Source organism: Oenanthe melanoleuca, chromosome 15 (assembly GCF_029582105.1).
Source record: "Oenanthe melanoleuca isolate GR-GAL-2019-014 chromosome 15, OMel1.0, whole genome shotgun sequence".
Lineage (NCBI taxonomy): Eukaryota > Metazoa > Chordata > Aves > Passeriformes > Muscicapidae > Oenanthe > Oenanthe melanoleuca.
Window position 1 is genome coordinate 2,089,034 of NC_079349.1, and position 20,769 is coordinate 2,109,802.

The 20,769-nt window shown below is 39.5% G+C and overlaps 1 protein-coding gene across 1 annotated transcript in view; it reads right to left on the reverse strand.

The window, feature by feature from the left end:
• Positions 1–20,513, reverse strand: part of DNAH10 (dynein axonemal heavy chain 10) — a 49,485-nt gene extending 28,972 nt beyond the window's left edge. The window contains exons 1-32 of the mRNA XM_056504241.1: positions 20,002–20,513; positions 19,610–19,708; positions 19,034–19,149; positions 18,477–18,633; positions 18,021–18,178; positions 17,092–17,322; positions 16,301–16,491; positions 15,659–15,857; positions 14,790–14,984; positions 14,472–14,642; positions 13,700–13,879; positions 13,197–13,370; positions 12,390–12,571; positions 11,583–11,734; positions 11,048–11,212; positions 10,384–10,591; positions 9,347–9,503; positions 7,739–8,215; positions 7,425–7,583; positions 6,960–7,085; positions 6,778–6,880; positions 6,368–6,546; positions 5,543–5,754; positions 5,090–5,246; positions 4,424–4,657; positions 4,200–4,322; positions 3,250–3,483; positions 2,540–2,763; positions 1,782–2,051; positions 981–1,164; positions 581–715; positions 36–188 (exon numbers count right to left, since the gene is read on the reverse strand). Of these exons, the coding sequence (XP_056360216.1) occupies positions 36–188; positions 581–715; positions 981–1,164; positions 1,782–2,051; positions 2,540–2,763; positions 3,250–3,483; positions 4,200–4,322; positions 4,424–4,657; positions 5,090–5,246; positions 5,543–5,754; positions 6,368–6,546; positions 6,778–6,880; positions 6,960–7,085; positions 7,425–7,583; positions 7,739–8,215; positions 9,347–9,503; positions 10,384–10,591; positions 11,048–11,212; positions 11,583–11,734; positions 12,390–12,571; positions 13,197–13,370; positions 13,700–13,879; positions 14,472–14,642; positions 14,790–14,984; positions 15,659–15,857; positions 16,301–16,491; positions 17,092–17,322; positions 18,021–18,178; positions 18,477–18,633; positions 19,034–19,149; positions 19,610–19,708; positions 20,002–20,218 (5,922 nt within the window). The 5' untranslated portion in view covers positions 20,219–20,513. The remainder of the gene's footprint in view (positions 1–35; positions 189–580; positions 716–980; positions 1,165–1,781; positions 2,052–2,539; positions 2,764–3,249; positions 3,484–4,199; positions 4,323–4,423; positions 4,658–5,089; positions 5,247–5,542; positions 5,755–6,367; positions 6,547–6,777; positions 6,881–6,959; positions 7,086–7,424; positions 7,584–7,738; positions 8,216–9,346; positions 9,504–10,383; positions 10,592–11,047; positions 11,213–11,582; positions 11,735–12,389; positions 12,572–13,196; positions 13,371–13,699; positions 13,880–14,471; positions 14,643–14,789; positions 14,985–15,658; positions 15,858–16,300; positions 16,492–17,091; positions 17,323–18,020; positions 18,179–18,476; positions 18,634–19,033; positions 19,150–19,609; positions 19,709–20,001) is intronic.
• Between the last annotated feature and the right edge of the window lie 256 nt (positions 20,514–20,769).

The window sequence follows — 20,769 nt, forward strand, 5'->3', positions numbered from 1 at the left end:
AGCCTTCACAATTACTCTTCTTTTTTAATGCTCACCTGGAATGTTTTCCACCCATTCATTAAAGCATTTCGGATTGTCTGAATCTGGGAAGAAATGACTGAAAGCACAGAAGCGTCGATGCGATTGAATTCATCAAAGCATCCCCATGCACCACACTGGGCAAGGCCTGAGAAAATTTTACCCATTGCCTAAAAGGAACACCAAGAAAATCTTCTCAGCAGAGACTATATAAAACATTCTGCATTAAAAAATTTTGGAACATGCTCAAATTCTCAATGGTGGATAAACCTCTGGGTGCTAATCAGTCATGAGGACTTGCAATAATTACTTGCCAAGTGCAGATTGCCTATCATAACCTTAAACACACACCATACAGTCATTGCTCCCCTGTTTGAAAGGGCCTGAAATTCCTTCAAGAACTCATTAAAAATCAACATTTTTTATTAAATTTAATTATCAAACAGCATGGTATCTCTAAGTGGGATACTTATGCAGAAGTTCAGAGCATGTCCTTATCCTGGGCACTGACAAAGAGCTGAAATTGGCATTCTATCAGAGAACACAGATCTTTAAGTCTTACTTTGAAGTCCATGCCTTCTCCACAGTTTGTCACTACGCACAGCAAGCCCAGTGCTTTGGCCAGATCCTTGGTTGTTTCTGTCTTCCCTGTACCTGCTGGCCCTGCTGGTGCTCCTCCCAAAAACATAGATAGAGCCTTTGAAGACAAACCAAAAAGCAAATTAAAGCTTGGATTAGATTTATGTTAGGTTGGTAACAAAATCACAAATGAACCCTCGGGTACAAAGAACTTCTATTTGTGAATGCCTTCTATATTGTCTTTGTGGGAATGAGGTGAGAAGGATATCACTGATTTCAAACAACTTAGTGTTCATACTGGGAGACAGCAGGAAAAGGCAATAAAACAAGGGTGTGACAAAGCATAACAAGGGCTTGTTATCAAAATGCCCTTGGAGGTGCACCTGTGTGAGGGTGAGGTAGATGCGGTCGGTGAGCGGGGTGATGACGAGCCGCCCGTTGAGCCCCATGTACTCGTAGCCGTAGGAGAAGGTGCCGGTGCACTGCCGCACCGTCAGCTCGTCCGGCTCGCGCTCCCAGTAAAACCGCAGCTGGCTCTCCCACTCGAACTCCTGAGCCTGCAGGATGCTGCACAACAGAGCCCACGTGAGCCACAAGGATGGCAGTGATAGCGTAGGGGTAAAGTGTTTCTAAATTCATGGGAATTGTATGCAATAGATTCAGGGGGTGGAAAGAAAGGTTGGATCTGGTAGAGCTGGGAAAGGGAACTAGGCCCTAGGAATGAATGTTGAGCTTTGTCTTTATTAGATCATGTGAAACTGCACCTGCGGAATCATCATATGATAAATGATTGTTAAATGTAATGATTGTTTGGTAATTGAATATAATTATTGTTTAATCATAATAAGAATTATGAGAAATGATGTAATCATAACAAGAATCATGAGAAAGGATGTTTAGGGGACCTGATGAAAATTACAATAATTCATGCTTGGATAAGACCAATGTATACAATAGAACAATATGGGTTTAATAATTAATATATAGTTATATAGCGAAAAGGGTATAAAAAAATGTCCGTCCTGAATCCATGTCAGAGTCATATTTGGGTTTGTATCCCTGAATCCTAGAGCTCTTCAACAAAAGCACCTGCATATAATCATCCTGTGATTATGTGTTTCAACACTAACAGCAGGACAACTTCCAGATTTGGTGTTTGCCCAGGAGCTGGAGGTGGTGCTTACCTGTCTCTGACAAATATATCAATGATGTCTCTGGCATGCACATCGATGATGAGAACAGTGTTGTATTTTTTCCTGTCATTTTTGCTCAAGGGCATTGTAATGCGGGTAACCAGGTCATCGATTTGTCTGTGCATTTTTTTAGCATAAAATTTCATTGCCTGCTTTTCTCCCTTTTTCACTTTCCGAAAGACATCCTCTACCTCCCAAGTCCACCACACTTGATTAGCAGCAAGCACCATCATGCCTTGGAAAAGCAACATCCAATCAACCCTATGGAAAACACATATAGTAAGGAGGCTGAATTACTGTTTATTTTAAGTAACTGATCATGACAGAAAAAAAAACCCACACAACAAAAAATAAGTTCCTCCCATTCATGCAACAGCTACAACTCAAGCCAAACATTTCAGAGAGATACAGAATTCTATCAAAGCATGCTGTGGGATTTCAAAAGCCAAGGAACTATTCTGGTAGAAAATCTGCTTGTTCCAGGTATAAAATTGCCAAGTGATATTCATTGTGAGATAAACTTACTGAACACATAACACCAAAAATAAAACTCGAGATTTAGGAAAATAGATATGAGAGATTATGCATTCTTCATGGTTGGCTAAAATAGTGCATGTGAATGTATTCATATCCCTCCACATACAGAAATGCAGACTAAATTGTGTAGGAATTGTAAAATTATGCCTTAACTTTTCTGTCTCACTAATATATCAGATTATTTGTGTTGTCCTTGACACTGATTGCTTCACCTGCTTCTGTCTTCACAATATCGAAAAATGGCTTCCTTGGTGAGGCGTCTGTTGGTCCGTCTCATTTCCTCCAGCACTACTGTCATCCAGTTCTCCACTCTGCCCACAGCAGGGACATTCTGTCTGAACTCCATCACCTCCCCCTCAGCTGAGATCATGGCTGTGGCAATCTTCTCGTCATTGTCACCATCCCTGAACCTCAGCGAGGCTATATTATCAAACATCTGAAATGCACCAACAAAGAAATTCACCGGCATTTTAGAAACAAAGCCTCCAAGCCCCGGCTCTCCTCCAGAGAAATGGATCTGACTCCTCAGTAATCAAATACAAACACTGATATATAGCCCAGCAGCAGAACTGCAGAATATCAAGCAAATAATCAGGCCCAAATTACACTGATTTTTTTTTTTTTTTCCTAGAAAATAAGAGCTAGGAGAAGCAACAATCTATGAGGAAAGCTCTTTAATAATAGATCATTCTGGTGTATCTTGAATGTTCCTCTATCATAACTGCTACCAACCAGAGTGAGAGGCAGCAGAGACTGTGCATCACATTTGACCTGGTTATTCAGAAGCTTCTTCAAGATGCTGCCAGGATTCTCTTTGTATGCATAAATATTCATGCATCCTTATAAGCACATACAGCACAGTCTGTTAAATGTTTTAAAGCACCTAAAAGTATAAGGCACTGTGGAAAGCCAGACACTGTACCTTTATCATGTGTTCCTGGACACAGAGTGCACTGCTGCTGCCAAGGATACTGAGCAACTCATCATCAGATATAAAGAAAAATCTTGGGAAAGCATTTCTCTTGGAATCCAAATAATCATTCAAGCTTTTCTGGCATTTCTCCAGCACATTATTTATATGATGGAGGTCTGACAGACGATTTGGGGCTGCACAGCAATTTTTTATTATCGGGTCTTTTACAGTTTCTTCCATTATCTATACAGGGAGAAAAGGAAGTTTAGAAAATGTTGAACAGTACGTCCTTATAGAAGTAAATAAAAGGTTTCTAAATGGTTTTGAAATTATTTTGTGGTGCTGCAGTGCTGTATGAAAACATGAAAGTAGTGTGTTTATGGAGATACAAGTGTAAAAGCAAGTGTAAGCCAAACAAGTCTGTATCCCCAGTCAGGCCAGCTTAAGCACATACCTGACTTTGCTCCTGTACACGACAGTTCTTCTAGGAGTGATCAAACATCATATTTCAAAATCACAGTACTCTCAATTTTGCACATGGAAAACAGAAAAGTAAGCCATACTCATACCAGGAACATGTGTTCAGTATGGGAACAGTGGCATGAAGCAGGAAAGCCTTTCTAGCATGTACATAGGTTCTCAATCAACAGCAACAATTCTAAACTTCTTATCAAGGCAGAAGTAAAAAGTTGTAAACAATGAAAGGAAAAGGAGATTCTGCCTACCCCATGCTGCCAGCCAAGGATCTCACCTCTGCCCATCTTAGCTAAATCAGGAGAAGACTTCTGGTTATGACAGATGTGAAGTAAAACACAAAATTCCTGGGTTCCCCAATCTCATATTCAATGAATTATAGCACATTATTCTTAGCATTACATGTCACAGAAGACTGTAAGTAACTATGGAACTGGAAACAAAATGTACTAAATAATTATGCTGATCACAAGTCAGTTACTTGCCTGTTTAAACATTAGGTCTACACGATCAAATATTTTGACTTCCTCAGGAAGCTGTGATCTGATATCTCCACTAACAAAAATGCTCTCCAGGTACATCCATTTTCTCTGAACTGATATCCAGATCTAAGAATCGAATGTTACCGTCAGAGGAAACAGAAGTACAACAGAAAATTTGGATTATAAATAATAAACATTAATTATTTAGTCCAGCACTTTCCTCTTACCTCGCTTACTTCACTGATCAATGACAGAATTTTTTCCCATTTTTGAGCGTCTGGAAGAAAAGGACCCACAAATCGACTGCCCAAAACACTCTGAAGATTGACATTGTTGTCATCAAGAGTCTCTAAAATTTCCTCTACAGATCCCAGAATAAAGCCTCGTGTCTCAGTACCTTTGGTGTACACTTCTACAGGGAATTTCATATTTTCCCACGTTTCTATTATTTCCTTCATTACCTGCACGTGAATAAAAAGATGCGTATTTCAGTCTTCAAAAACTGGAGAACTATAATCTTAGCAAAAAAAAAATGAAACAGCTAATCCAGTAAAATTTTTGCACAGATTTTCTAACTCTGGTTTATTAAGAAGGGTCTATTTCAAAGCATGATAGCAAGAGAATGCATCTTTCTTCAGATCCATTTTCACAGGACAACCTTTCTTACTGTAATCATAGAAATCCAATATGCTGCTGCCAAACCAAATTCTGCAAGGATCTTGTGCCAGTAGGAGCTCCTTAACAGAGCATAGATCTTAGCTCATGTAGCTCATGGCAGCTCCCTGAAGATGGCCAACCTTGTTCTCATGCCAATTTAAAAATCTTAAATAAAACTGATTGTTGTCATCCTTGTCTTTTTAGTTTTGCTATGATTCTATAATTGAAGACATTACCTTCTCAATGCCAAGTTCTTTAACAGCAGTTCCAACTATATCACTGATAACATCAGCATGTCTGTGAAGCTCCATGGCAAACATATTTTCCAAAGTGAATGTTTCTGTTTTCATTTCAAACCTTGTTCCTGTTTTCTCCATAAGGTCTTCCCAATGCCTGTTTTAAATTGACACATCAGTTTAACACCACAATACAATAAAAACCAAAAACAACTGTAACATATAATAATGAACTCATCTTTAGCATTCTGCTGTTTAAACAAGAGCAACTAGTTTGAACACATGAAGTATCCCAGTCATTGCAGCACTTTTCATGCTATTACACAAGTTCATTAAGCAGAAATAAATTTCCAAGCTCCAGGACACAGCATAATCCCAGTAACAGAAACTGAAAGTTCTAACAAAGATATCAAATACTTCTATGTATAGTGATATAAATAAATCAAAACAAACCTTTCTCTTAAAGCTTCATTTTTCAAATCAAGCAACAAAGGAATGGAGTTTAGAAATGCCCTCAGCTTTTTGTCCAGTTGGACAGCTATTGGCATACCACGCAGCTGTCTGGGCAGTTTCCGAAGGACTTTCATAAATCCTTCGGTTCCATCCTGAAGAACCCTGACATTGAGGTTTATCCAGAGTGTCCGAGACCATTCCTCCTTAGCTGCCTGGAAACAAGGACATTAAGAAGGTAAAAAAAATTATATTCCTTTTAGTTTTGACCCCCAAAATGTAATGGCATTAACATTTTACAAACATAAAATTTTTATGTTTGTAAAACAAGTAAGTTCATGGGAGAAACAAGTTCATGTCCAAGACAGATTCATAGCCAAACACAATCAGTTGTGTAAGAAATAGTAAAAAACTAATTTGGAGAACAGGACCATACTTTACTTTACAGGGCATTTAAATTTTGGAAAAATAAAACTTCTTAAAAAGTAGTTAAAGCCTGATATAGCCACCTGTATACATCCTCTATCCAAAAGCAGTTTCACTGAATCAATTAGAAACCAAGTGCAATAAAATTCCATCCAACAATTATTAGAAGCTGGGAGAAGTCTGTTCCCATCTGATGAGAGGATGTGTTTGGTCTCCCATGGAGACACTGATAGTGGTGCACTAATATTAAAATAATTTCAGAGGGCAGAGCTTATTTCATGCAAAGGCTTCAGAGCTGGCAGTAACCAGGGGGCTATGCAGCCTTTTCTTCTGTCCCCCACATTTGCTGTGTGTCTGTGCAGGAACACGTGTGTGTCCCTGCAGACTCGGTGTGACACTCACCTTTTGTTGTGCATAAATGTCATAGATCTGCTTCAGAGCTTTTGCATCTTCCTGTGCTTTTACTAAGTTTGGGTACGCTGTTGCTGGCAAGCCCAAAAGTTTCTCAGCACTGCCCAGTTCCTTTTGCCTTTTTTCCAGTCTCTCTAACTCTTTTTCAAATAAAGCCATGAGTTCTAGTCCTGGTAAAGGAGAGGAATTTTTCACGATAAATCATCACAAGGTTTGTGGGAAATAAGTAAGACAGAATTTGTACAGTCTCTAGATGTTCCAGTACTAAAAATGTTCACATTCCTGGCTGATGAGTTTTTATGTTAATAAGGAAAGCATAATTTTCTGGTGTTACATAAAATTTGAATTATCCAAAGACTAATATTTTCAAAACATCACTTCACTCACATTAATCCATTTACCTTTATCAAGATCATCCCCAACAACACCAGGCCCCTCAGTCAAGAGTTTCTGGAAAAAATCTTCTGTCTCTTTGCTGTAGTCCTCAATTTGTTGCTGTGTCACCTAAAAAGAACAGTGTTTAAATAGTTCCATTAAACAGTTTCCATTTCCAATAGTTTTCCATTCTAATTACAAATATTACCTTTGTGAATGTTTCTTTTGCACCTCCTTTACAATCCAGGTTGCGACTGGCTTCTGCTGCTTCCATAAGGACAGTCTCCCACGTTTCCCTAAGATAGTCAGACATCACTTGCTCTTCTCTGGGTACCTAAAACAAAACAAGTAGCACTTCTCACAAGACATAGACACACACTTTCACAAGAAAGTGAGGAATATGTTGCCACCTTATAAATTTGCAAAACACAAAACCAATACTAAAGCAATCTTAATCAGATTTAAACACGCGCTATATGTCTATTTTAAAGTGGACATACTGATTTGACAAGGGAGTCTGGGCTACAGAGCCTCCAGACATCCCTCCAAACCTCAACAACACTGTAATTCTGTAACACGTCTTAAAAGGAAAACACTGGTCATTCACACTTGAGGCATTTGTGCCCCTAGCTGAGATCTGAAAGGTTTGATGAGACATGCACCATGCACTTACTGGAATATTGTACATTTCAAGAGTTCTGTATCTCTCCCTGATGTCCAAGCATCTCAGTTCCACCTCAAGGGAAATGCTTCTGACAACTCCAAATGCACTCAGGACAACTCTGAGATCGTCTAGGGTTTCAGGAGGTCTACTCACATTCTCTGATAATCTCTGTAAAAAGTAAAGATCATTTCTAGAATCAACACTGACAAAGCAATTGTCAGAATTACAATAATGAGCCAAACACAAAACAAGCAAATAACACGCCAGATCCATTTTTAGTGTAAGTGATAAAGATAACAAAAAAACAAGCTGAAAACACCTACCTGAATCTCATCTCGAAGGCTGAACAGCTCCTCTCTTGCTAAGTCATTAAGCAATTTCCCAAGTGACATCATCCAGCTTTTAGCATTCTCCTGAACTGCTAAGGCTAAAGGAGCCAGCTGAAGCCTGATAAATTGTTCATCTTTAATCAAGGGCTGAGAAGTCACTTCCTGAATTACCTTCATGTAGAACTGCAAGTGCTCATCAAAGATAACACAGGCAGGCTTTTCTGCAGCTAAACGGTCCAGGAGTGCATCTTTGTCTGATTTCCACAGCAGGTCATACTTCTGCCATTGGTTCAAACACTTGCTGAGAGAAGCCAGGAGTTTGTTGATATTCTGAGTGATGAGATCAGCCTGTTCAATTATCAGAGGGCTCTGGGAGACATCAGTGTAAAAGCTGAAAGTGATAACTTCATCCGCCTTGACGTGCTGATTAGGGCATTCAATACACGTACCGTGCATCCATCGTATGAAATGCTGCAGTTTTAAAGACAGGGTCAGAAAACAGTTACCTTGTTGAGTGGTTTTAGTTAAATCATCCATAGAATCATTTAGATTGAAAAGATCATTGAGCCCAAGCAGTCCAGGACTGTCAAGTCACCCACTAAATGGTACATGTCCCCATGTGCCACATCTACACATCCTCGAGGAACGGTGACTCCACCACTTCCCTGGGCAGCCTGTTCCAATGCTTTCTCCCCTTCCAGTGAAGGAATTCACCATTATTTAGTAGACAATGTAGGAAGTGGTATAAATTATTTCTCAAATCAATTGTTTTTCTGACAGCAAAAAAGAGATCACACTTTCCTATCAACTTGAGAAGAGTTAATTTCATCCTAACAAAACTTTTCCATGCCTTACTCAATCAGCTTCTAAAATCTCTGCTGAGAAACAACATAGCATGACAAAGAGGAAAAGTTATTGGCTCAAACAGTCTGAATACAGCAGTGGAGAACAATCTGAGCACAAAAAGCACACTTAAACTGAATTTATTCATCAGTTGACATCTGGAATCATTTGTCCATCAGCAGAGGGCAGGAACATTGTCACATTATTTGGCTTCTTTCCAGGAAAGCAGTTCAGTGTGAAACTATTTATGCAGGGAAATATTGCTCCATCATTGCCAGTAAGTCAGATACCTCATGTAGATATTTGCTGTCCTAGATGCCTTTCTCCAACATTTCCTGAACTGCTTTTTCTGCTGCTTCTAATGTAATGTAATGTAATGTAATGTAGAGGAGCCACTCACATTCCTTATTCCACTAGATTATTCAAACATCAAAAACAACATCTGCAGTGCAATCTGAAAGGTACTTTCTTCTGATGATTTATGGAAACAAATCATGTTCTTACACTGGAAAAACTGCTAAAAAGTAATTACAATTGTACCTGAGTAAAAATTGAATCATTTTTTTTCCCTTGATCATCAGTTTGTAAAATTAAGACAGTCTGAAAAATTAGAACAATGTACTGGATATTTTGATTTCAAGATAAAGCAATATGAATCTCCCCTTTGACATTTATGTGTACCCAAGCATAAAATAAGATTACTTCATTATAATCACAAGCAAACTCTGCAAACAAAAAGAAATCCTTATCAAAAATCACCTTAGTGACTTCAACACAGTCTTGGATACATTGCACAGTCATTTTTTCAATCTCACTGGCATTAGGTTGCAGGGTTATCTCAGGAACACATAAAACAGCTTCTATTTGTAACAGTGGCACATTTGCAAGAACAGCTGCATTAAAAGCCTGCAAATTCCTGAGAAAGGGAAAAAAAAAAAATACAGTGTCAAAGATAGAAATAATCAGGTGCTGACCCTGGGAAAATTCCCAAGAGAGGCTGAAATTTTCAAGTGTGTGCTTAGATCTGTAGAGTTATCACTAATTCCAGCTGGAAACACTGATGTGTCTGGGAGAAAAACTCCTGCTAAACTGATTTAATGCAAAAGCTTGACTTGCTAGAAGAAGCTGTTGGAAGGAATGAATGGAGATATTTTGGTGCAAAAGGATCCTGAAACTGTGGTCAACTTCACTGCAAAAGCCCAGACAAGAAATCACAGCAAAGTCATCTGAGCATGGATCAGATTACAGAACATGGATCATGGGAAGAAGAGATGGTTGGGAAGTTTAGATAGATTTTACAATAGAGCTGCAATGCTGTGTTCCAGTAATACATTGGTTGTAAAAGAAACCTTCTAGTATCTTGCTCCAGCCTTGGCCTCAGCCACTGCAGAACAAGTAAAACCTTTTATTCTTGGACTCATGTCCCATGCAGTACAGGGAGGCACCTGGCACCCAGACACCAAGTTCTCAAAATCATGTTCTCAGGAGAACAAAACCTTGATTTCAGAGATAAACCAGGAAAGTGCAACTACACACATTGCAGACAATATGTCTTATTTTTCGCTTCTGCTAACAACATGCTAATATCCATTTTCTCAGAAGCTGAGTTTCCTCTGTACCTTGTTATCAGTTCTCCATTCCTCATAGAAAAAAAAAAAAATCAGTAGAAATACAAATCCTCCACAAACTGTAAGTCACTGATAGGTTCAAACAGAATGTCAGTGCACACACTCATCAACAGATCCAGGAGAACCTGAAGATGACTGGAAACCCATTAAAGCAAACAATTGACTTACTTCACAATTAACTGTGTCAACACCTGATAAATCCTTTTTTCCCAATATGCATAATAGGAAGCTAATTTTGGAGATTTGCCACTGTTTGTATTGGCAACTCGTCTTTCCACTTCTATTAGCAACTTTGGAATTGCAGAATACTTTCTAACCATTTGTTCCACAACTTTTGCTTGTTCACACTTAACATAGTCAAAAAATTCTTTTGCTCCTGTAACAGATACAAAAAATAGCATTATTAACTGCAAAAGATCTAAGTTCTATATACTGAAATAATTACCTTAGTTTTATTTGTGAACATGAAATTGATCTTATATAACGATAAAACATATCTTCATTTATTAATGCTTAATTTATTAATATTTCAGCCCTCTGAAATATGGATTTTAATTGGATTCAATTATTTAATAGCAACCTTTTTACAGCTATGAAGTGTTGAAAGAAATTTGATCCATCACCCACTCAAGTGACAGATCTGGCAGACGACCAGCTCACTGCCATTTCCAACGAAGGAAACCAGTTCCATCCTCTGTTACACCCTGAATTACTACTATAACTAGTTCTGGTAACAATTAAAAGTGTTGATCTTAATAACTAAAACCACAAAGTAGCAGATAGAGAAAAATAAAACACAACAGAGCTTGGAAATTAAAATAAAAAGACTTACCAGGATGTTTGTCACCATTTTTTGAATGTGGAAACCTAAAGAGATTAGTTGATTCTATGGACTGAAGTTTGCTGCTTATGTCTTCAGAAATATGATGAATCTGATGGACAAGTAACTCTAACTTCCCAATGGTTTGTGTACATTGGACAATAAATTCACCAATACCTTGAAATAAATCATAACCATTTAGATTTTTTCCTCTTTTAACAAGTATTTCACCAATGTATCTAAAACTGTCACAGTCTGTGTTTTATCTCTAAGAATGACCCAAGGTTCTGCAAAATAAGAGATTAGATGTTTTCTCAGCTAATCCATCATCCTGCTCCCTTCCAGCTTTTAGCTACAGTGTTTTAATTATAATAAAAACACAAAAAATATCTCCTGGATCAGAGTTTGTCTAACCTGCTACTCTGCCCCTGTGGTAAGAGGCTGGATCATATGTTCTGCCATCATAAAAAATAGATTGCAGAACTGAGGAGATTTTTTAAACTAAAAATAAATATCTAAGGCCATTTTAAAATAGTATCTCCATTACCTACAGACTTCCACGTGAGTCTTTTGTGTCCGGCTTTCAACATTTTCCAGAGTACTTGGATACAGTGATCAAGAAGTTTCATTTCTGCTTCACTGATCATCTCCATCAATTTGTGATAGCAATCCAGCATGGCCTTCAATTTATTTGTGTACCTAAGGAATGTAAAAAACCACAAAATAACAAAACAGAAAAACGATAATTTTCTTGAAAAGCAGCTCCAAACTCTACCAAAGAGCAGAGAACTTCCATCGTTCTATTCAGACTTCCATATAAAGCAAAATTTGCAGAACTAAACAGAAAACATGGACTGAATAGGAATGTAATTTATTTCCCACTGAAAACAAAAGTTTCATATGGTTCCAATAGTGGCTGGACAAACCTCTCCTGCCCCAGCTCAGCAAGTTATGGACATAGCTCCAGTTTGAAGCACATTAGTGAACTGAAGAGGTGAACTTTAAAATCCATTTAGGGACTCATTGGCACATCTGTGTGCTAAATGCAACAGTGAGTTTAAATGAGCTGAAATCTAAATGGCAGTAACAATACATTGCAAATAGTTTTCCTCTCAGATTTGGACAAGCTGTTAATTTGTATAACAATCTTACAGCATAAAGGATACAAAGAGTGCCAGAGAAAAGTTTATCAGTACAACATGGCCATTAGAAATTGTACCCTTAAAAAAAGAATCACTAAGGGATCTCATATTTCCAAAATGTCATGACTCAGGGCCAGTTCCTGTTTGGAGTGGAATCACTTGAAATGCAGCCATAAACCTGTATGTGAGCAGAAACTCTGTTACAGCCTTACCTAAGGTATTTGTCTTCCTGTAGTGCCACATATCTTGCCATTTCTGGCACTGGAAGCCCCAGTTGTTCCATGTACTTTGTTTCAGTGATAATCTCTTGGATTTCAGGAGAAAAATTCAGAGTGAAGCAGATACTTTTCTTGGTGGTGACACGGCTGTGACTTGGCTCCTCTGTTGCAGAGCTCTACAGCACAAGAAAGAGCAGCAGAAAGGAGAGAAACACCTTGCATTACAAGGTAAAGGTGACCTCCTGGAGACATTTGATAAGGCAGAAGGTAAAAGTCAGAATGACTGACATTCACAGCTTGTGGAAATGCCTTTAAAATTTGACAGTAGCCTCAGCATTCTTGATTCAGAAATTACACAGAACTACCTTTTCAGTTGCCAATTACAAAAAACAAACAAAATCACCTCTGTTTACACACTGCTGCAACCAGTCACAACAGAAATCCCAGTGGAAATTCAGAATAAGACAGAAGTTTAGTAGGAACAGGATTCTGCAAGATCTCTACTGTAAATCTGCCTCTACCTTACTTCAGTCCCAAGCACTATAGCAGTGTCCTAGAAATGTTGTACCAAAACCTACAAACTAACAGGAATTACAGCACAGAAGAACACACACAGGAAAAACATTAAATCATTTGCCAGGTGATTCAGGTACTACAAGGGACCACAAGCAATTCTGAACTCAGAACTTTTTTCTAAATCTGTGTTCAAAACACTACTCTCAGAAAATTCCCGCTGACCATCAGGTAGGTTTTAGTTTTTCCCCTCAGAGAAGCCTGGTATACAATCTTCCTACATTTCACCTGCTCAGAAGTCTCTGGATTAACTTTTGTTGCAGCCCCATCAGTGGCAACAGTCAGTAGACTCTCTTTCAGTAACAATGGAAGCATGTGTTCTGTCCTCTCTCTCCACAGATGGTATTTTTCATCTTCATACTGCTTCAATTTCTCAGCCACTTGGAGGTATATTTGTCTCACCTGGAAAGGACAACTCTGTATAGCTCATTTTAAAGACCATAAGAAATGTTCAACTAACCTTGTCCTAATATGGCCTCTCAATATGTTTCTGGTTTTTATTAGATAAGAGATCAGGTAACACCCTGTAATTAATGCAGACACAGGAGAATTTGGGCTCTTGAATTACGTAACCTTCCAGTGGGAAGGTTTCAATCCAGTTTTCACATCTAACATGGCTTGCTGTGTGCAAAGACTTGGGATTTCCCCTCACAACAGAGCACTTTCACATCTTTAGAAGTGTGTGAAGAAAGTGTTTCTTCCTTCACCAAGTATCAAAAGACCCAACATACTTCCTTTCCACGTTCAGAGGCAAGCAACTCCTCTTCTTCTTCCTGGAATCGAGTAATGGTGTGTGTGATGCGATGGCAAAGGGACCGGGACCAGGATATTGCTCCAGCCACTGGAGGATGGTTCTTGTACCGAGGTGGATCCTTGTGGTTCTCGACAAAGATTTGCTCAACAATTTCAACCTAGAAGAGAATAAAATATTGCAAAGGATCAGTTTCCCACTGCTTGTCCATGATCACGGTCTGATACATAGCAACAAGTTCTGAAGATAATTCCAGCAGCAGGACAAAAATAATTATTTTGTATTCCTTTGTCTGTCTCGTGGACCTGCTGTTATGGCAGCATTTTCTGTAAGATCACATTTTATTAAGTTAAATGTTCTTTGAAATATCAAGAAAAAACCTGATATGAAAAGCTTTCCAACATCCAGTCTTCTACATTCTAGCCTTGCAAAGCTGATCTATGACACCTTCTGATCATATAATGAACTTGGCCATGACAAGAAAGCCATAGGGTATAAAAAATCAATTTTCTCAGGAAGATTGAGCTGCTGTTTATAAGGTGCCACAAGCCTTGTCGCATTCAGCAAATTAACCAGACTATTTCTCTATCTAGGTCCCAAAAAAAGAGAGCAATTATCATGTTTATTTATAAAAGTTTTTAGTCTTTTAGGTAGCAAATGACATCACACAGGTATTTAGATATATACAGATTGATGATTTTCATTAGGTAAAGAACTTCATGTAGTGGATAAGAAATCCCTAAACTGGATACCTCTTTACAAAATTGCTCCAGAACATCTCTGAACTTTTTCATGAACTGCTTATTAATAGTTTCACGAATCTGGATGCGTTTGTACTTTATCAGCATGTCAAAAGCAACATCTGCTGATCGAAGGGTTGTAAAAGATCGATCAATAAATATTGCCATCTTTTCTTCAATATCCTAAACAAGGAAGAAAGCAAAGAAACCCAGTCACTTAGAAAGTCATTCTGCAAAACCAAGAAAGGTGGTAAAATGAAAATACTTTTTAATAACAGCAGTCAAGCTTGTTTTTACCATTTTTTGGGAATCACAGTATACAGTACTTACTGTAACATCTTCTCTAAATTCTTCGATAACAAACCCCCAGTCACGTGCACTTTCCATGTTAAAAGGATCAAAGGTCAGGTCTTCCATAGGACTAATTACTATATTCACTTCTCTCTGTAGTTCATCAACACCCTTTGGATTTTCTGACACAGTTATCAGTTCAGGAATAAACATATTCTGAAGCTCTTCAGCGACCTACTCATTCAGAAGAACATAGCATAAAGCTTTCTTTTTAATATTTTTTCTGCCACCGAATACACTATTCTTAATTTTTTCTTTAAAAAAAATCAACCACTCAGAGAATTATCGGTTTGAATTAAATTTCAAATATTTTAATACAAGACACTGAAAAAAACCCAGCAGCAATCTACATAGCCAGCACTTTAGTTGCTATAATAGATAATACTCAGTTATCAGTCCTTTTCATTCCACTTTACACACAGTTTATTGATGGACCATATTGCTAATTACCCTGACTTATATTAGCCTAAACACCCATCTCTCCATTCATGTTATTCTGCAATTAATACAGATTCACAGATGGCCAAATTTTATATTATAATAAACTTAAATGGTATTTTATCTAAATCATTAAGGTAGCAACCCATGAAAATCACAAATGTGTGAAACAGTTGCTGCAAGTATCTTATGTCCATACCATGTACACAGTGGCACCTTTCCCCAACCAGTACTTGGAGAAAAGTTATTCCACCTCCAGCATTAAACACGTTTTGTTGGAATCAAAGGCACCGCTCAGGTCTCAAACACAAAACTAAGTTGTTAACAAGTCTACACCTACAACACAAAAGAATCTCCTCCACAGAAGACAGTGATTACACAATCTCTTTATCTATTGTTTATATTCCTACCTGAAAAATATCATACAGATCTTGACAGATTGAAACCATATAATCTGTTTTTTCAAACAAACGTTTCGTGTCAAATTTCCAGTATCGCTTACTTCCTGACTCCTCAACTTGGACACAAGTAGTAAAATAGCATTTTTTCCATTGTTCAAGGGTGTTCCGGGCTTCTGTTATTTTCTTTTTTGCAGCAGCTATGTCTTGTCTATTAATCAAATTAACAAAGTTAAGATATTATAGATAGAAATACTATAGATAAAAAAACTTATCTCAACTGGAATAATATATCCTGGTTCAGCAGCTTCAAGATCTAGGCAAAACTTATAACTTATTTTCAATGTGATTTGGAAAGTAGATATTACTTGAGGAGGGATTTTGGTTATATTTAGGCCATTTTTTTTACGTCTATCTTTCTATTTGTTTTATTGGTTTATGTTCTTTCAACACAAAAGAGACAAGAACAGGGCTGATTTAGTAATTTCTGAAAATAACAAAATAAATTGATTTTTAATTGATCTTCTAATACAGCTTCAGATGGTTGAAAAATGCAGACACCTCTTTGGTGGAAGTATCATCTACTACACTTTGTGCAAGACAAGGAAAGCTTTCAATAAATACAGCCCAGTTAAACAGAAACCCAGCACTCACTTAAAGAGCGTTTGCAGATCCACAACTCTGCGCACTCTGGCGGAAATCTCCCATGAAATTCGTTCCAAGAGGGGCACCATGCGCTCCTCCTTGTTGTAGTGCCGTGACATGATCCACAGCAGCCTCAGGGCATTCAGCAGGGAAGGGATTGTATTCGAGATAACATCAACCCCAGTGCCAGTTGATAAGTTCTATGAAATGCATATTGTGGGTAAGATGTCATGAAAACATACAAATTCATGTTCAGTAAATTAATGTTTATTCTGTATATGCCTCAGGTTATGAAAGTCTGTAACATTATTAAATAAATAACTTGGACAAGAAGACATGCTGGTGCCTAAATAACACATGTAGTTAAAGATGTGCAAATCTGCACCTTTTGCTCCAAATGATTTTAGGTCCTGATTTTAAATGCTAACTCAACTCTTTGTTTGGATGAACTTCAATACAATTTAAACTTTGAAACATCAGCTGTAATTTGTGGTAGAAACTACCTAAAAAAATGGAGTAGAGAGATCTTTGTTTTCCCCAGTTCAGCTATGCCATCAAAACTCCCAAGGTTGGACTACAAACCAAGTGCTCACAGTTCTGAGCTTTCAAACATTAGAAGCATTGAAACTCAAACAAAATAAGCAATTCTTTTTAAAAATTAAATATAATTTGTTAATCTGCAGAGTATCTTTATTGCAGCTAAAAAGTGAAAAAAATAAACAAGAGGTGAACTAAATCAACAGAGAAACCCAACTCAGGTAAGTGCAGTTCAAACTCCAAGTTTTCTCAAGGACAGCTACCTTCAAATGGCGTTCGAGAGTGGAGAGAAACTTAGCATTATCTTGAGCTTGCATGTGATGTCTTCTGAGGTCACTTAAGAGTATCTGTAAATCTGCAGTAAACCCAGATTCAGCTTTCTGTAGGATTTCCAAGATTTTTTGCACCTCTGGAAGCTTTATCTGTGCAGTAAGAGCCCTTAAAGTTTCATTTTTTTCACGCCAGAGGTAAATCTCTGCAAGTGGACCATTATCCTACAAGTAATGTGCAATCAAATAAAAAAAAAGCTGAATTACCATTATGTAAGAGTGAGTTCTATAAGCAGGATTGTATTTGTTCCTTCTTCTCAATAAACTTTATGCTGAGAGAAGCTTGATATGATTCAAACATGCAAAAAGCCAGACAGAAAAAGATTCCTTAAATAAGGTGCTGTACACACACTGAAGGGAACTGCTGATGGGGAGTATATCCCTAAGCTTATGCTTTTGCACAGGTAACTTCATAGACATAAAATTCCTCAGTGTGTTTAGTGGTATTAGTTATATATGTGTTTGCAGAATCAAAATCTGAAAATAAGAATTTTTTTCTTTTGAGATCACTTTTTTGCAAAAAAACCAAAAAATATAGCTGTCTGTTAAAAAATACTCAGTGCAACTTTTAGTATTTCTTGGCTCTTTAAAAGAGAGCAGATAACAAAAGTCCCTTCGTTTTCCACAGGTATCCTGTGTGGGTAGGATCTGCAGGGAATTACTTCATATTTTATTTATAATCTACTTCCCAGAGCCACACAGTTCCTCACTAATTTTGATCTACTCTTTAAGAATTAGTAAATGGTTTTCCAACAATCAAACATGAAGAGGAATTAAAAAATAACACAGCTCTTGTGGGGAAATGAAGCAAAGTCTCCAGGAATAAAAGCATCTCGGTGTTTGTTACACACAGGTAAAGTTACCTGTGGAACCTTTCTCAGTTGTTCCTCCAGAACTCTGGATATTAATTTCTGCCAGGTCACTGCACACTTTTTCAGAGACTGAACCACTCCTGGAACTGTGGCAAGAAGAGACACTTCTCTATCTAGATTTACAGTTGGCATCTCCAGTTTAAGATTTTCTGTTGGAAGAAAATGCACACAGAATGAATTGTCTTGTCCTGGCAGCATTGGTAACATAGCACCACTGGATATGTCTCCTACTCTACCTCCAGACTCTTTGAAAGACTTATCACTGACCCCTCCATTTCTCCATGCTGCCTGCTATACTTCAGGGTGAGAAAAGCACAGCTGGTATCAGCAAAGAGCACCTTTAATCAAATCTGTCATTCTACATAAAGCCACTCTCAGGTGAACCTCATTCTGCTGCCATGTGCTCTAATCACCACAGTGCTGGCAGAGGCAAAACATTCACTTCACCTGGTATAGTCAGCTGAGTTTCACTCCCCATTACAGCATCAGAGTCCTCCACAGACTTTCTAGGATCAGTCTCAGGCAAATTCCTTTCTTCAGAATCTGCTTTTTCACTGTCTGAATCAGAGGAAGTTTTCTCAGCCTGCTGCTGAGCTGGTGAAGACTGTTAGGATTGATACAGGTGCCATGGATTAGATGGTTCATATTAAAAAAAAAAACAGCTAACTAGCAATTCACTTAACCATATAGATATAGTTCTAAAATTTAATTTGTGCCTCTTTCCATTTCAAGTTGTGCAGGGAAATAGCTCCAGCACACCTTTATGAAAATCTGTGAGCACAGAAATAGAGGAGTCTGGTGTCACACCCTTAAATGATTCTCCAATAGGGGAAAAAATGCGGAAACAAAATAAGAAATAAGAATTGACAAAAACTTCATTTTGGCATATGAAGGTCACTTATTAACTATTCATATTTTTTATGCATAGTCCATATAATATTAAATAGGCAAATCACTCATAGAAACACTCAAGATTCCATATATTAAACCTGTCACTCATTTACCTGTGAGATGGCATCCTTTAGCATCAAGAGAATGTCATCAGTCAGCACAGCAGACTTAATCACTTGAGGAAGAATCTCATTAGCTTCAGTCAGGTTATTAGGTACAGCAATTCTTTCTAAAGAGTATACAAAAAATAGGTATTTAATTGATACAGAAAGTTGTTTTCATAATAAGTTACAATTCCAATAAAACACTAGTAGGTTTGGTGTAAGTCATGTTCTAAACTAATGCTGATTTTAGTAGTGCAAATGCTTTTTTCAGAAAGGGCAGAAAATACTTCAGCATCATCAGCTGGTTCTAAGTCTTTACAACCCAGCCAGATAATTAGAAAACAGTTTTCTGTTCAAAAGAACAGTGAGTTGATTTGAACTCTTTAAAGACAGAGCAGGAAAATCTTGCACAGATATGCTGGTACATGACAAAGCATCCCTGATACTGGCTCTATTCTGAGTGTTTTCCTACCCATTTAAACAAGTTGGATGTGCAGTCCCAGTCTCTATCATATCTTCACAATGAGAAGTGCTGTTTAATGCAAAACTGAAAACACCGAGGCTGCAGTTCTTCAGGGCACATACCTTTGCCATCTCTCAGAAAATACACAGTAGAATTTGACACAAACTCTTCGGGAACTTCATTAAAAGCCACATGGAAACGCACATTCGTGCCACCTGCATCTGCAAAAATGCAAAGTGGAAGGAAAGCATGATATAACACTGCAGAGGGACAATGCAAATCCCACAAACAGAGCGGACAAAGTTCTAGAAAGGGGGGGATAGAAAGGATTCAGAACACAGCCCAAGGGATGGAGAGGCAAGAAAAGGGGTGAAAACAGGGATCATGGGGCTAAGACTCTGCAGATGGGACGAAGAGGGGTTTGAGGGAGGGGCAAACAGGGATTTGGGGCTAGGCAGTGCCCAGGAAGAGCTTAGCGGGCGGGGCAGGGGTCCCGCTCCCACCCGCTCCTCACCGGCCGGGCCGGGCTGCTCGGCCCGCAGCAGCAGCAGCGCCGTGCCCGCCCCGCTCGCATCCTCGCCGCCCTCAGGGCCAAGGCCGAAGAAGCGCAGCACGACCCGCGCATCCTCGCCGCGGCTCAGCAGCTTCTCCAACGGCGCCGGCTCGCTCAGACCCAGCAGGGAGAGCGCTCGGTCCCGCAGCCACCGCACCCGCACGTCGTCCAGGCTCATGGCGCCGACCGGCCCGACGCCTCCCGGTGGCCACGGCAACGGTGCGGGGTGGAGCGACGGCTGCTGCCCGCCTTCAGCCCGCTCCGGGAGGCTCCGTGCCCGCCTCAGGAGGCGCCTCGAGCGGCCGCGTTCCCGTACGGAGCCCGCCCCGCCCGGGCGCTCCTTCCCCTCAACACCGCCCGCCCCTCACGAGCTGCTATCCCTCGGCACCAGCCGCTTCTTGCCCTCGACACCGGCTGGCTCTCACGGCTGCTCCCCTCAGCGCCCGCCACCCCTCACGAGCGCCGGGGCCCCTGGGCACCCGCCGCCTCTCACGGGAGTTTCTTCCCCTCAGCACGGGCGGCCCCTCACGAGCGCCGCGTCTCCTGGGCAGCGGCCGCCCCTCACAGCCGCTCGCTCCCCTCAGCGCCCGCCGCCCCTCACAAGCGCTGGTTCCCCGCAGCACCCGGCGCCTCTCACGGGAGTTTGTTCCCCTCAGCACGAGCGGCCCCTCACGAGCGCCGGGTCCCCTGGTCACCGGCGGCCTCTCACGGCCGCTCCTTCCCCTGGGC